The sequence below is a fragment of the Mus pahari genome, chromosome 3 (assembly GCF_900095145.1).
Source record: "Mus pahari chromosome 3, PAHARI_EIJ_v1.1, whole genome shotgun sequence".
Taxonomy (NCBI): Eukaryota; Metazoa; Chordata; class Mammalia; order Rodentia; family Muridae; genus Mus; species Mus pahari.
The window spans coordinates 162,047,188-162,063,456 of record NC_034592.1 but is presented as its reverse complement, the minus strand read 5'-3'; the positions used below and the strand labels follow the sequence as shown (position 1 = coordinate 162,063,456).

The 16,269-nt window shown below is 50.8% G+C and overlaps 1 protein-coding gene across 1 annotated transcript in view; it reads right to left on the bottom strand.

Moving 5' to 3' along the window:
• Cdh4 (cadherin 4) overlaps positions 1-16,269 on the bottom strand; it is a 459,219-nt gene that overhangs the window by 117,328 nt on the left and 325,622 nt on the right. The window contains exon 3 of the mRNA XM_021192528.2: positions 1,405-1,631. Coding sequence (XP_021048187.1) covers positions 1,405-1,631 — 227 coding nt within the window. The remainder of the gene's footprint in view (positions 1-1,404; positions 1,632-16,269) is intronic.

Genomic DNA, 16,269 nt, shown 5'->3' with positions numbered 1-16,269 from the left:
CCCTGTCCCTCACCTCCCCTGTCCCTCACCTCCCCTGTCCCTCACCTCCCCTGTCCCTCACCTCCCCCATCCCTCACCTCCCCTGTCGTCTCCCCAACCATCCTTCACCTGGCTCAGGGGCTCATGCATGATAAACACACGGGAAGAGTGAGCAGGCACACCTGCCTGTCTTAGAGTCTTTGGCATCCTCGGGCAGGGTGTGTGTGTGTGTGTGTGTGTGTGTGTGTGTGTGTATGTGTTTGTGTGTGTTAGTAGTGTGTGTCCTCCCAAAGTTCTGCTCCTACTTGGATTTAAGAAACAAGACCAAAGCCAGTTGCTACTTCTCCAAAGTGGGTTCCTTGGCACACCTGTCCTACAAGCTGTTCCATGGAAGGTCCTATGTCAGATAGGTTTTTAGAAATTTGGACATTTTCTCCCACTAAGAGGCTTTTAAAGTCACACTCAGTTATGAAAGGTTCTGGGCAAACCCACATAAAAGAAAATGTTTAACTTTGTCCATAACTTCAGGTCCTCTGGGCATTTCCCAGTGATCCCCTATGCGGCTGCCTGAGCTTGCCCTACACTGCAGCATGGTTATGGAACCCGACAAGTTGAGTTGAGGGGCCTGTCATGCTTCCCTCTCCAATCATCCTGATTTTCTCAGTGTCTCCTTCCTGCAAGCACGCAGGCTTCAAGCTCTCTGCTAGCCCAGTTCTGATGCGAGGCTAATGCTGCTGCATAGGGTTCCCAACAGAGGTGGGGTGTCGGATGACTGGACAGTGCAGGACCAGGACAGGGGAGGTGCCCCTACCCTTGTTCACCTCTCAGGCACACAGCTGGGGGAAGAAGACCTGCAGACATCACAGAAGGACTCCTTGTGTTTCTATCTTCCCTTCACTCATTTGTCTGCCCCCTGCTGTACCCTCTCTTGTCTTTCTCCCCACCCCTCCCACCTCCCCGCCCCTCATCTCCCGCCCCTCCCACCTCCCCGCCCCTCCCTGCCCCTCATCTCCCGGCCCCTCCCACTTCCCCGCCCCTCCCATCTCTCTGTCATTCTCTCCTTCTCTCTTCAGAGTCATGGTTTCCCCAACCTCAGGGTTGACCTGCTTTGCTTACCAACCCTCCTGTCCTTTAAAGCAGGTGGCTATTTCTGTGCACAGATCCCTGGGAGCCTACGCTACATACAGAATTTGTGGTTTACAGCTCAAGGTAGAAGTGAGTCTCGTCTGAAATGAGATGAAGGTCATGATAGTGGTGGTTTGGTAGACTAACCTGATCAGGTATCCCAAGTTTTGATGATGGACAAAGCCAAAGAGCTGTCAACCCGCATCTCCCATGAGTCAGGGAAAGGCTCTGCCTGGGATTCAGAGCAGGGACACCTTGACTTTGGACCCAGACCTTCCCGCTTGTGGTGTGTCCTCTCACCTTGTGTTCAGAGTGTGCTGATGATGTCTGGGCTACCAGCAGCCGCACCATGGCATCCCACTGCTCAGCACTTTGGCGTTCCCGTGCGGTCACGGTAAAGGCCACCTGCTCTGAGGGGATCTTCAACTCCCGAGTGGCGAAGACTGTCCCATCTGCCCCGACTTTGAAGTCCAAGCTGTTGGTCTCATACTGCATCCCTTTGGTGCCCACGCAGCTGCTGAACTCGACTGCAAGAGGAGAGAAGACGGTCGGGTGACCAGCAGAAGAAGGCTGCAACAACAAGAACAGCGTCCGGTTCCCCAAGTTCCCTGAGACAGTGACAAGCTCCTGAGTCTCCTCTGTCTACAGGAGAAGTAGCTGGAGGCTAAGGAAAAGGACAGAAGAAAGGATGGGAGAGCGTTCACTGTCCAAACCCAGGTATTCCCCCTTCCCTCCTGCTGCAGTTTGTGTACCTGGGCAGAGCCTGTGTGGTTCAGAGAGGAACAGGAATCTCTACCCACTGACCCTCACATTCCCACCACCTACCTCACACCAGCCTCTGCCTGTCGTACAGATGGCCCTGGTCCCTTGGCTCTGTTTTTTGTGCCAAGAAGGCCAAGAGCAGTGGGCAACCAGAGGAAGCCGGTGTGTCAGGACTCTTCCCTGACAAGAGGAATATTCTGGAAATGGGATTGGCATGGCTGCCCCTTCCCCAACACTTGCCAGTCAGCTTGCCAGTGTTCTGCTGGGGCAGAGGCAGGATGGCAGGTCTAGCCTATCCACAAACTTCCTTGGTAGTCACAGAGTTAACTTAGCCTGTTGATGCTGCTGGTACGGTATCTGTATCATTTACTTCCATAACATTAGTTAGGTAACCAAATTGTCAACTCCTCCTGGTGGCCAGTGCTACAGCCATTTCTAACTCCACTGCAGAACGAGACTTCTCTAAGTCTGCACATTCATCTGGGCCATGTTAGTGCATTTTTTTTAGACACAGGCTTTTGTGGCTGTCACCCAACGCCACTGTAAATTACGAAGCACCAACAGCTGGTGTCACATTCTGCTGATAAAAGCAACGGATAAAGTTACCCCGTATTTATAAAAATGTGGGTATCTAAGCAATTATGGTGGGAGGATTGGTTTTATAAGCAATTTCTCTGTCACAGCTTACATGATTTAATTACTATTTATTCTGGAAACTAAAAAAAGCGACTTTTGGTTACATTTGATAAAGTGTTTTCCTGCATGCTCACCTTTTATTGTTGCCTGCCTTGAAATAATAAATAACATGTGGCTTCCCTTGTCTGGAGAATCATTCACTAGAGATGTCTCCCTAATTGCTGGTTCCTCCTGCCTGTGTTTAATATGAAAATGTTTTTCTATCTTATCTTATCTTATCTTATCTTATCTCACCTCACCTTATCCATCTATCTATCTATCTATCTATCTATCTATCTATCTATCTATCTATCTATCTATGTATCAATCTATGTATCTATCTATGTATTTGGTTCTTTGAGACAATGTTTCTCTGTGTAGCCCCTGCTATGCTGGAACTCTCTTTGTAGACTAGGTTGGCTTTGAACTCAGACCAGAACTAGGCGAGCCTCTGCCTAGGGTTAAAGGTGTGTGCCACTATGTCTAACTTAAATATAGCAAGAACAGGCATTTCTGCTCTGTCAGGGGGCAGAGTGGTCAGTATAGAGAATCTGGATGTGTCTTCTTAGGGTCAGAGTGACTCTCTGTGGTTGAGCATTCCTGAAGCTGGAACTAGGCAGTTTGCAGTAAATCAGAGGCTAAGGCAACATGGTGTTCTCCAACTGTTTGCACCACCAAAGGGTCTGGGTCCTCAAATAACTTGATGCCATTACTTTTATTGTAGGTTTGATTCTGTCCCCTGACAGAGAAGAAATGTCTGGTCTCATTGTATTTAAAAACACTTTCAGGCTAGGCTTAGTGGCTTGTGTCTTTAATCCTGGCACTGAGGCAGGCAGATCTCTGAGTTTGAGGCCAGCCTGGTCTGCAAAGTGAGTTCCAGCAACACTCTAGATGGGGAAACCTAGTCTGCCTTACTCTATGAACACACCAACGAACTCATAAGAAGAGATGAAACTTCTTAAAACCCACAATGCGGGGCTGGTCGGAGAGGTAGCTCATGGGTAAAAGGCACCTGCTATGAAACCAGATGGTTTGAGATTGAGCCCTGGAATCCACATGTTAGAAGAACAAAACTGAATTCCACAAGCTGTCTTCTGATATGCTACATGTACACTGTAGTATATGTTGCCAATCAATCAATCAATCAATCAAGCAAGCAAGCAAGCAAGCATAATGCAGACCCCACTGGGCTATTCTCCTCCTTGGGGCAGCTCACCCAGTCCCTCCGGAGAAGATTTGCTTTATTTTACTGAGTGACCATCTGTTTAACCTGTCTGCATCACTGAACTAATTTTTTTTCTTTCCAGAAGACAAGAACATGAGTTCCCTGTAAGTTTCGCTGGTGGGCAAGAGTTGGGTTGTGGCTCCCTGGTACTATCTACTCGTCCAGTGAAGAACAAACTGTTTGCTCCAGTCATAAACATATTCAAATCAAGTGTCATCAGACTGAGTGGACCCACCATCGCTGATCCCCAGCTGTCACCAGTGAAGATCAAAATGACAGTGGCAGGTTTGTGCTGAGTCAGCACAGAATACCCACAGGAGCCCTGAGCTCTGAGAGCCGATTCCTAGTAAACCCGGGGAAACTTGACAGCACCGGAGACTGATGTCTTACACTCCTGTGGGCAGTGGCAGGGAGCTCTCTGGGGACTGATGTCTTATACACTCCATGGGTGGTGGCAGGGAGCTCTCTGGAGTCAGGAAGGTACTGATGAAAGCTTAGTTTCGAGCTAATGCCCCTCTGGGATGTAGTAGGGCATCTGTAGGGGATTCCAGCAGGCACTGGAGTCCTGTGTGCTGTGTGTGACCCTGAGAAGCACAGTGCAGTGGTCACAGGACGGTCACACCCTAGTGACCAGAGCTAGAAGGCAGGAGTGAATTCCGCTAAAGCAAAGGACCTTTAAGCAGGAATCATTTATTAGTAAAGCCCCAGACTGCTTCAAATCCTTGAAGCCTGCCCCAGGGCCAAGCCATCACAAATACCCCTCTTCTCTTTCCATGTTTGGGCATTATTTTACTATTTTATTTTATTTTTTATATAGGGCCTCACTCTTTAGCCCAAGTTTGGTTTCAGAAATATTCTTGCTTTGGCCTCTCGAGTGTTCACATTACACCCGTGCACTGCTGAGCTCTGTGCCTGCCTTCAGGGCGCTTAGGGTGTCTGAACGGTAAAGCATGCAGGCGGTTTATGCCCTTGGACTGCTCCTGACATTGTATGCATCTCTCAAGTTACACCAGGGTCAAATCTTGCCTGTCAGAACTCCTCTCATTGTGTGGAAGTGTCCCTTCCTCAGTCACCAGTTTTGAAATCAGACAATCTAGTACTCCCTGAACACACAGCCGTCAAAACGGGTCCTCAGCAGCCCAGCATCCTTTTCCCTCTCCAGAAGGTTGCAAGTACCTGTTTAAAGTGTTACCGTATAACCCCCTAACCCTACCCTGCCTTCCCATGGGCCCAGTGGCACAGGTGCAGCCATACTGCAGCATCCCACGTACCCTGCATCCCATGAACCCTGAATCCTATGCACCCTACATCCCACGCACCCCATTTCCCATGCATCCCATGTCCCACACACCCCGAATCCTAGTCACCTTGTGATATAGAAAGAAGCTCGGCTTTCACCAGGAGGCCGGCTTTAACCCTTCACCCTTGTTACTTTTAATTGCTGGCCCTGTGGATAGAACTGAGGTGGCACACATTTGTAGAGGCTTCTCCTCAGCAGAGGTGGCCCGACATTCACGGGAGCAGCAGATGGCATCTCCCTACGACAGAACACAGCAGAATTGTGCTGTGTCTGTGAACATGTCATTTTATTATTTCCCTTGTTAGGTGAGCTGAGAAAGATCAGCTGAGACAGAGGTGAGCTTATAGCTGGATCCTTGCCGAGGAACGGATAACTTCAAGCCTGCTGTTCCGCTCACAGTACCAAACGTTCTCATTCCGTCTCCCCTCTCCTTCACCCCTACCTCCTACAATTGCCCAGGGACTCCCTAATATCCCAGTCAGGGCTCTAGGTGTGGACAGGCAGGCTCAGAGTTTTCCCAGGTGGACCTTGGTGTGCAGAGGGCAACACATGGACCAGCCATTATGTAATCGAAACCCCAGTGGTCAGGACAAGGGAGATTGGCCTTGTGGGCTTGGTTGTATGAATTTGTGCTACTGCTGATAAGGAAACCCCTGGAAACAATTAAAGCTCCTTCTGAATGTGAAGACGTGAGCAGTTAGCCTGGCAAGTTGTGCTCGGCTGGCCCCCAACACTTCCTTGGGCTCTGTTCTTGTACCTGTTGTGATGTGTGGCTAGAACACCCACCAGTAGATGAGGTACTATGTACAACCGGGGAACTGTTGAGCCCTCTAGCCAGCTCTCTAACCAACAGTGCGCTCCAGTCAGTATCCCCGTTGCCCAGATGAAAGTCCATGCCCAGAGGAGGCTGCCTCCTTCTGTGCTGGAGTGCCTGACGGCAATGGGCATGATGAGACCCTGGCCACAGAGCCTCCTCGGAGCAGAGACGTGGGCGTGGGCGTGGGGGTGGGGATGTGGGACCTCAGAGCAGAGCTCTGCACCCAGATGAGCGGGAGGTGCAGGAGGCATCTGCTGGAATCCCACAACCTCCCCACCCCTCCCTTTCTGTGGGAGAGTCAGCCATGAACAGACTTTCCTCAATGTGAACGCTCGCAAGTGAGCGCCACAGATCTGTTAAAGATGGTGGCTAATTTGCACGAAGGATTACTTTCTACAAAGTTCACTAGGATATTTTCTTCTGTGTATACTTTAACCACACACAGGTATGACACAGACCTCTCAGGAGCCATCTGCCCCTCCTGCCTGTGACAGTGTGTGGCAACGCCAGGCCATCGCCATGACATCGCCGTGCCACCGTCGGGCCAAGGGGACAGCTCTTCTCAGTTCTTTCCCAAAGGGCCTGAAGAGTCTGGAGGGGTTGTTTGCCAGGTAGCACAGGAAGTCACGCTCACCAAGAAGCCACGCCCATCATGCGGGACAGCTTGGCTGCAGTTCATCAGCCAGTCAGGCGTATCTGGAACCTGGAGGACCCCTGCTAGCCTAGACCAGGGCTGGAGACTGGATTTATTTGCCATCAGCAGATTCCTGAGGTGGCCATATGCCGGTGAAACAGTAAAACTATTTCTGGAAAGTGTAGCTTGGTCTGCTGACCTCACCAAGGGATGCCTTGAGCCAAGCCGGGCCTGTGCGGGTGAGGGAGGGGAATGGACAGTCCTGACTTTAGATTTGTGAGTCCCTCAGCAGTCACAAGGTCTCCTGCTGCTTTTATATTCCATGCTGCTGGGACAAGCTCACTCTGTGAGGATAGGGGCGGGGCACTCCTCATCCCTGACCAGTGGCCTGCCTATCAGAGGGTATCTGGGCTGGGTGAGCAGTGTCGGAATGTTGCTGCCTCCCGTGCCTGCATTGTTCATGTCTGAGCTGTCAGCACACTGGTCTCTGCTCATCAAGAATCCCAGCTGAGCCCGGCTCTGCAAAGGTCCCTCTGCCCTGCTCTGCAGACCATTCCTTCGCTGATGCGGCTGACCTGGCTTGCTCCGTTTGGGCTCAAGCTCACAGTCTGGTCCTCGTGGATCACTGTGAAAGTTTATTTTCTGATAATTATGTAAACGTGTCTCTGTGTGGACATGTGCACATGAGCAAAGGTACTGACGGGGACCAGGAGATGATGTTGGATCCCTTGGAGCTGGAGTTGTAGTAGGTTATGAACTACCTATGGGTGCTGGGAACTGAACTTCAGGCCTTGGAAAGAGCATTAATTGCTCTTAACTGCTGAGCCAGCTCTCTGCTCCCTGCCATGATTCTTCTGGAGCAAAGTCTCCTCTGTATTTCCCCACACCATTGGCTCACAAATCTAAAAGCAGCGAGGGTGGGGACTTTCAGAACACATTTCCAGTACCGCGGGGGCAATGGGGAAAGACAAATTGGGAGTCCAAGCCCGGGCTTGAACCTGTGACCTGGGTATGAATTTTGTACAGTGAGTGTTATTGAATGCACACACAGGCCCTAGGATGAGGATGAACACAAAAGTCTCTGGTCCCCAGGAAGCTTAGCATCCCTTGGGGAGGCTGGAGTCACCAGCTGAGGCTCTGCGGTGGGGGGGGGGGTAGGGAAGCCCTGGAGGGCAGAGGAGGCTGGGTGGCTCTCAGGCCCTCTAATAGGGCAGGTTTGGTTAGAGAACTGAGAGATGATACAGGCCAAGAGCATTTTCAGGGAGGGGACAGACTTCCCATCACCCGTGGGCTCAGGGCTGGCAACAGCTGCCTAGCCAGGTGCTTGAAAAAGGACAGGGGGATACAGGCACAAACTCCAGCCTCCCTCACTTTGACTGTGGGTATCGGCTAGAGTCTGGATGTAGAACACGGGTGGAGGCCGAGAAGATAGTGCACCGGGCAAGCCCAACTCTTCCAGCACCTCAGAGAAAGTGCCTGCCCACCGTGTGGAACAGTAGGAAATCAGCCTCGTCAAGGATGGGGAGGAGAAAGGATGGATGAGCAGACAGGGGAAGGGAATTCTGAGCAACTGTGTCACGTGGATACACCTCAAACATCTGTTTCTAAGAATGTGGCCCTAGCAAATTGCTTAATACCAGTGTCCACAAAAAGCCATGTAACATGGAAGGTGCAGTTTACAGTCTGGTGGTGTCAGTCCCCCAGTATGACATCACTAGCTCTTGTCTGTGTCCGACATGGGTAAAATCAGAAATCTGGACTGGGAAATCAGCTTAGCCAAGGTCAGGATCTGCGCTATCTGCAGCTCCTTGAGGGGTTTGAGCTTTGTCTAGAACTACCTTGAGTCCTCCAGGCAGGAGACAGAATTCTCCCCTGGGTAGGGGAGTGACTTGGGCTTCTTGCATTAACACTGGTCCCTTGGTTAATTACTTTGCTGCTCTACTGGTCAATGCAGAGTGGGTTTAGGAGGTCCCCATTGTTAGAGGAAGCTCATTCCAAAGTGGCTTTTCCAAGTGCTGAGAGAAACGGAGCCATGGGTAACTCATTAGAAAATTCCACCAATGTCTTATTAGGGTGGAGCACAGTAGGTCCCTCAATGAGTAAATCCCTCAATGAGTCTCTAATGTAGCCACAGACATGTACACACAGTGAGGGCTTTCAGGCCCAGGGAGCATCACACCCTCTTCCCTGCCGCTCCCAGCACCCAGGGAATCAGCACGCATGTTTCCCATGCTGGTGAATGCTGCTGGGCCAGACATGGACACTCTTCTAGCACTGGCCAGGGGGTTGCCTGAGCCTCAGCAGGTAGGAGGGCTCTGAGCAGCGATGGAGGTGACATCCTCATGAATATCAACTTGGAAGATGACATTCCTGAGGACTATGGCTGTCATGACTATCCTCATTTAAGACTGAGGAGTCCCCTGACTCTTTAGGGAAATGGGAAGGATTTTAGGGTTCTTCAGAGAATGTTTTGTTTCTTTCCTCCTTGCATGGGCTAACTAATTCCCTGGAAATTCTCCCACCCATCTATCCATCCATCCATCCATCCACCCACCCACCCAACCATCCATCCATCCATCCATCCATCCATCCATCCATCCATCCACCCACCCATCCATCCACCTACCCATCCATCCATCCATCATCCACCCACCCATCTATCCGTACTGACTCAAAGTCTACCCCATGTCCTGCTGGGCACCCAGAGGCTACTGTCCTTGTGAACCCTCACAAACTTATATCACAGCAGGCATTTCCTCATCAGGGTATCAGGCATACCATCAAACACTAAGCCCAGTGTTTTCCTGTGGTGCCTGGCTGTCCTTCTCCTCCTCAAAGCCCCTGCTGACTCTAGAGCCTTGGCTTCTCCTCAGGTGATTCAAATCCACACCATCTGCCTGTGTCCCGGATGACACACACTGTCTTCCTGCGGCTCTGTCGGTCTGCTTCCTCCCTTGGTGTTCGTTCTATAGTCCTCCAGGAGGAAACTTCTGTAAGGAGAATAGAGGTCTCTGTCTACACCCTTGCGTCTGCCCACTGAAACAGAGCATGGCAGCCTGCTGGTAGAGTCTTGCATGGTTACAGCTGGGTCTGTGGGAAGCTCTGCCAAGCTCTGGAAAGACTGGCATCTTCCAGTGCATGCCCTCTGGGGCTTGGGGAAAGGGTGCTATGTGGGGTCCAGGGAGCCCCTGGAGCAGGTGATGCTCACACCCTAGAGACAGTGTTCTCCACTCCATGGCCCTGTGACTCTGGACCTCAGGTGAGCCACTGGTGGGAATGCCTATCGTTCTGGGCAAACGTGAACTAACATGTCCCTTCTCAGACCTTGTGGTGGATGACAGTGTGGGAACAGTGGTGGTGATTGGTGATGGTGATGGCTGTCAGGGATGATGACAGTGACAGCTGACAGGGGTGATGATGATGGTGATGATGACAGACAGCTGGTGATGATGGTGGTGGTGATGATGATGACGGTGGTGGTACTGATGACTGACAGGGATGATGGTGATGATGACAGACAGCTGGTGATGATGATGGTGATGATGATGACGGTGGTGGTACTGATGACTGACAGGGATGATGGTAATGATGACAGACAGCTGGGGATGACTGACAGATGGGGGTACTGCAGCTGATTGACAGAGATGTTGGTAACTGATGGGGAGATCATGATGATTAACAGAGGTGATCATGACAATGACATCAGTAGCTCTGCTATGATCATTTGGACCTATATGCCAGACTGGAGTGGGTCACAGTACACAGGCGCCTCCCTCAGTCCCACTGCAGATGTGGGGGGTACCATCACCCCCTGAGACGCCTCTCAGGAGGGAGCACTCCAGGACCCCAGGCACGGCATGCACATGCCTCTCTGGTTCATGATCTCCACATGTGCTGCTGCCCCTGCAACAGTGCTCCTGTATACACATGTGTTCGTGCATAGGTAGACACTGGTGTGTGTTTGTGCATATGTGCCCTTGTGTGTGTGTGCACATGGAGGCCAGATACCAATACCCAACAATACCTTGTGTGTTGTTGCTCAGGTTCCCTTTTTGGGGTAAAGTTTCTCACTGGCTTAGAACTCACCAGCCAGTTTAAGCTGTCTCTACCTCACCGGCATCGGGATTGCAAATACACATCACCACACCCAGATTATTTTATTTTAAATGTGGTTTTTGGGATTGGACTCAGGTCTTCAGAAGTACTTCACCAACTCAGCCATCTTTCCAGCCATGCCCTGTTTTACAGACAGATGTACCATGACTGTGAAATATGGCTTCTGCCCCGGGATGCGTCAGCTAGGCAGGGGGCTCCCTCAGGAGCCATAAGTCACCTCTCATGAGGAATACAGCAGGCACTGCACATTGGTACACCTCTTCGGTTTACAAACCGGGCTAGCCTACAGCAGTGTTACTACTCAGCCTCACCCAGAACAAGGTCAGCGCCTGCAGCCTCAGTGTGTGTGGTGCTGAGGGGCGGAGGGCGTGGACCAACCACATTGAGGTAGCCCACAGTCTCTCATCCACCACAGCTGCCTCTCTGCAAGCTCTGGTCACATACTCGAGGTTACGAGAACCGTGCTGGAGGTGACAACCAAGGCCCAGTGGCCCCACTGGGGCTGCGTCTTTAAAACAAGAAACAAGAGGAGTGAGCTATTTTTAGAGCTGCCAACCTCTCTCTCATTAGTGTCTTGCACATCAGGATGGGGCTAATGAAATCATTTGTGATTAGGACCCAGGTAGGGAGATGATTCTTCCTCGTCTGGAGCCCCTCCCCCACTCCCTTTCCATACATGGAGGGTGGGTGATGGGGTCCAGCCCCCCCCTCGCTTTGCCCACTCTTGCTTTTCTCCATTTAGCGCACTGTGGAGCTGTTTCCTGTTCTGCATTTTCTTCCTGTTCTGTCTCTAGCCTTAAGGCTTCAGGAGGCTTGGTCCTGCTAAAAATTCTCTTACAGAGATGCTAAGGACATTTGGGAAGAAAGGAGAGTTGAAACCCTGGGAAGGCCTGGAGCCATTGTCCCAGCAGCTAGTCATCACTAGAATCCAGGAGACAAATCTGTAAGCCTGGGTGGGGGCATGTTCTGTGTGTCACGCGTGCGTACAGACGTGAGGTGGGAAGCACAGTAGGAAGAAGCAGACTCTAGGCCTATCTGGAAGCTCAGTGGTGAGATGCCAGGGGTTGGGGGTGTGGCCTGAGTCCCCCAGGGCTGAGGCAGCCAGCAGCTGTTAGTCTGGCTCTCTGTCAGCTTCAGGGCTGAAGCCAAATATAAGCCTGAACTTTACCATCTGGCCGCTACTGTCAAGACGCCCACGCTGGCTGCCAGCCATTTTCCTAGAGTCAATAAGAAGAGGCCCAGGAAATGCAAACATGGTTTTTCCCCATCTCTCACTCTCTTGGTCTGCCCTGGCAGCCTCTGCCAGGTTTTCCATGGGAGACCTCTTTCCTCTGGCACACCCACAGTGCAGAATTTTAAAGTACATGGAGACCCCCTTGAGAGAAGCAGACCGGTGGGTGCCTGAAAAACCAAGGCCTGAACCTTTTGGCATAGATGGTGTTTAGGTTGCTTTGTCCCTAATGGGCCACGGTGGACCCTACCCTGAGACAAGAGCACACCGCCTCGGGAGGCAACAAGGCCTAGGAAGCCTGGGCTGCTGGGTGGTGCATTTGCTAGGGGCTCCACAGCACCCAGCCTCTTGGAGAGCCCCAGGAGTGTCTGACTGGCCCTGGGGCTCTTGGAATGCTCTTGATGGAGCTGTGCTTGGATAGGAATCGAAGGAGGGGCAGGTGATGATCTCAGCAGTTAAGCCCACCCCAGACAGAGGGGCCAGTTCCACAGAAGCCAGAGGCCACCAGGAACACCACAGGGGAGTTCTTCAGAAGAAACAGAGTCACTTCTGAACCTCCTTCCAGCATGGGACCAAAACATTCCCATAGGACTGGGCATTTGAGACATGGGTATATAGTGTCCCAGAGATGTGGTAAAAAAAAAAAATCTCCCTTATGAAAATGAAGCTGACCTCCACAGACAAACGACCACAGTCCCCTATTAATGACCTCCATCATCCTTGGTCTCCACATGGGTCAACCTCAGAGAATCAGGAGTCAAGATTTGGGATCACCCATCTCCAACTCCATCTCCCCATCTTGCTTCCAAAGAGTATGGTGATCAAGCCACGGGTTCTGTGTGTCATGATATCGTCCCGACCGCGTGGGGTGGAGGGCTCGGAGCAGGGCACTTCGCTTCTTTTCTCTCACCTCAGTGAGAGACGCAAATTTGATGGTCACACCTGACTTCAGGATGCAGGAAGGTGAAGCCAGCCCGACTGGCTGTGCTGGGGACATGGCACGTGCAGCTGGAAGGGCCAGGGTTACCCATGCTATCTTGGGTGGCACTGGGAAGTGCCACCATGGCTTCTGCCTAGGTTGTCTTTTTCTCAAATGTATGGAGCGGCCTCCAAGTCAAGCCCCGTGTCCACAGAGACTATGACTAGGCATCTCCCTGGTCCAACCGAGTCAGGAAACTCTAGTGCCATCCATCTCTTGGTAAGGTTGTTGGGCCCTGTGATGGAGGCTGAGGTCTCCACATCCCTTCCTCTCATAAGAGGAAGGCTGGGGCGGACCGCACATTCCCCTACAATTCTTTTTCTGTTTTCACCAGCCAGGAGGGTCCAGTCCAAATGCTACTTCTACCCATGTTTGCTACTACACCTCATTTCTCTAAAGGTCATGGAATCTCCACACCTCCACAGGTCGGGACCGGTTTGCAGAAATATGCCTCTGGGAAAGCTGATTCCTTTAATCTTCATGATGGGGGCTGAATTTTGGGCTGGGTAAAAGGAGGCTAATGAAGTCAGCTTGGAAGAGACAGGAACATGCAAACATCTCATGTGGCCTCTGACTGGCTCCCCAAGTGTCCTCAATGACCACCCCCTCCCAGTTCAGAGAAAAACAGCAGTTAGCTAGCTGACAACCACCGCCTGCAGGGAGCCATTGCATGGTGTCTGTTATGCAAATGAAGAGCTTCTGCAAGGTGATTATCCAGGATAATTTCAACACAAGATCCCAACAGACAGCACCACGCAGCCAGACACCTAAGACTTGCTTGATGCTTAGCTCCTGGGTGCAAATTAAAACTTGCAGAAAGGTCAGTGGACCAGGAGAGATTTTTTTTTCCTCCAGTGATTTCTTCTGGAGGGGGCTGCGCAGACTCTCTGCCATCTGGCCCCACCCATAGCCCATCATCCCCACCCATCCAGATGAATTATCCACTCCTAGTCGCTCTGAAGCCCCTGCCAAGTGCACACTAGAGAGCAAAGGAGATTCCAGGCTTCTCTCAAAAGGAACAAGCTCTTCCAAAGGAAGGTGACCTTTGGCTTAGATCTCCCAGGCTACTGAGAAAGACAGGGAAAGAACAGTCAGTCTATGCCAGCCTTTCTCTTGTTAGGCTCCACCTCTGAGTACACCCACTGTGTGCTTCTACTAGAGGATGTGGCCAAGGAGTAGAGCCTACTGTGTGCTTTCACTAGAGAATGTGGCCGAAAAGCACAGCGTCCTCCTTTGTAAGTGTCTAGTGCTTGGAGCTAGTGGACCAAGCTGTGTGGTCTTGAAGAACTTGTTAAACTTCTCTGATCATGTCTGACCTAGCACAACACTCCAAAGCTACCAGGCGTGATCCTGTGTGTGGCAGAGTCTGATTTACTGATTCGCTGTGGCTAGAGAAGCTGAACGCTAATGTCGCTCACTCACCAAAGTGTCTGTGACAGTTGAACTCGGGGAACACTCAGCACAGTACCTATAATTTGGAAGCTCGGAGATTTGAACAGGTCAAGGAGGAAGGCGAGCTTCCTGCAATCTTACAGTCGCTCAGGAGATGGAAGCAAGCTGCCATGTACAGAAGACGTGATTGCAGGACCGTAGCTCAGCTCAGCTCAGCTCCTTGGCAGCATCACTGACCAACCTCTGCCTGTTCCTGGGAGCTGAACCTGTTAGAGCCCATGGTGCTGGCACCAGGAACAACTCACCATAAAGAACCCCTAGATGCTAAATGTCCTCCAAACACACAAATCGGCTCCTGTCTGTAGACCCTGATTGATGCAGGTGGGGCAGCTGGGGCATCGTCCCCTTCCAGGGCCCCCTTTTCATTCCTCTGCTTAAGCTGCTGAGAAACATGAGGGATGCAGAAGACCCTGGGGGACTCCTCATTCAAAGGCTGCAAGGAGCCTTGGTCTGAACCCTGCCAGGGAGCCCAGAGCAGCACCTGCGCTTATCCTGAATTTTAGGAAGGTGGGGTGCTTTCCTGCTTGCTTCCAAACCTCCATCTCAACAGTCCCCGCAGAACAGAAACTCCCAGAAATCATTTCTTCTTCAGGAAGCAAGCTATAGAGGCAGGCCCATGCTCACTGGCTTTCCCTGTCTTCTGGGAGAGGCTGTGTGAGGAGGGGAGCCCAAACACAGCTGCCCGCACTTAGAATTCACAGCTCTAACGGGTTTTGGGATTTGGGATGGCCATTATTTAGAGGAACAATTTAAACTCGGTGGAGAAGTCATCTCTTTGGTTTTCGAGGAGAGAAAAAACCCATTTATTATTATTATCAAAACAACATTTTATGGGGCTGGAGAGATGGCTCTGTAGTTAAGAGGATGTACTGCTCTTCCAGAGGGCCCAAGCTCTGTTCCCAGTATCCACACCAGGCATACTGTAAACTGCCTGCAACTCCAGCTCCAGGGGGATCTGATGCTTGTAGGCTTCAGGGGTACTTGCACTCAAATGCATATACCCACACGCACATAATTAAAAATAATAAAGATAAACCCTACAATAACACTTTATTCTAATTAGCTCGCAAATAAAAGCAGCGCATACACAGTTCAAGAAAGTCTCTCAAACACCTCGCGCTCCCAAACTGTCTCTCTGAACCCGCAAGGGCTTTGCCCAGGGTTTCACACTGTCGGTGTCAAACTGCATAATTTATGCTTGGTTTGTTTCGCGGTTCTGCTACTTCAATATTCAGAAAGTTGGATTGACTTATCCACCATGGAAAAAAGAAAGAGAAAGAAATTATGATGGAGAGAAAATAGAACAAAAAAATTAGCTTCCTGTCTACTTTCTTGACCCTGCTTCCTCACCGACGGATGCTGCCTTCTCTCAGTCTCCTTTATAAATGTTATATGGTCCACACTTGCCACTATACTGTGAGTGTATAGCATACGTTAGAGCCTGGGGTCTGTACACAAAGGAGAACATATCTGCTTTTTTTTTTCTGTCTGAGTTTGGGTCACTTTGCTTAATATATTTTACAAGCTCATCTACTCCTGAGAATGTCATGATTTCATTTTTTCTTTACGCTTGAAGAGTATTTCCTTTTGCATATGAGCCACGTTTTCACCATCTCTTCATCTGTGGCTGGCTGGCTGGATATCTAGGGTGCCTACGCTTCCTTGTTAGCCCAGCTATGGCACTGCTGGGCACACATGGAGAGCTCACTATCCTACCACAGAGTATTTGCAAGGCATTTTTAAAAAAAGAATATATAAAAAAAGCAGGTTTATTGGGAAGCTGCTCTTGGGTGAGTTCACTGGCCCCAAAGACTGAGGCCAGTCAAATCACCATGAGTGGGGGGAGTGAGGGGGAAGAGTGAGTGAGAAAGGGCCTGTGAGACACACACACACACACACACACACACACACACACACACACACACACACACACAGAGAGAGAGAGAGAGAGAGAGAGAGAGAGAGAGAGAGAGA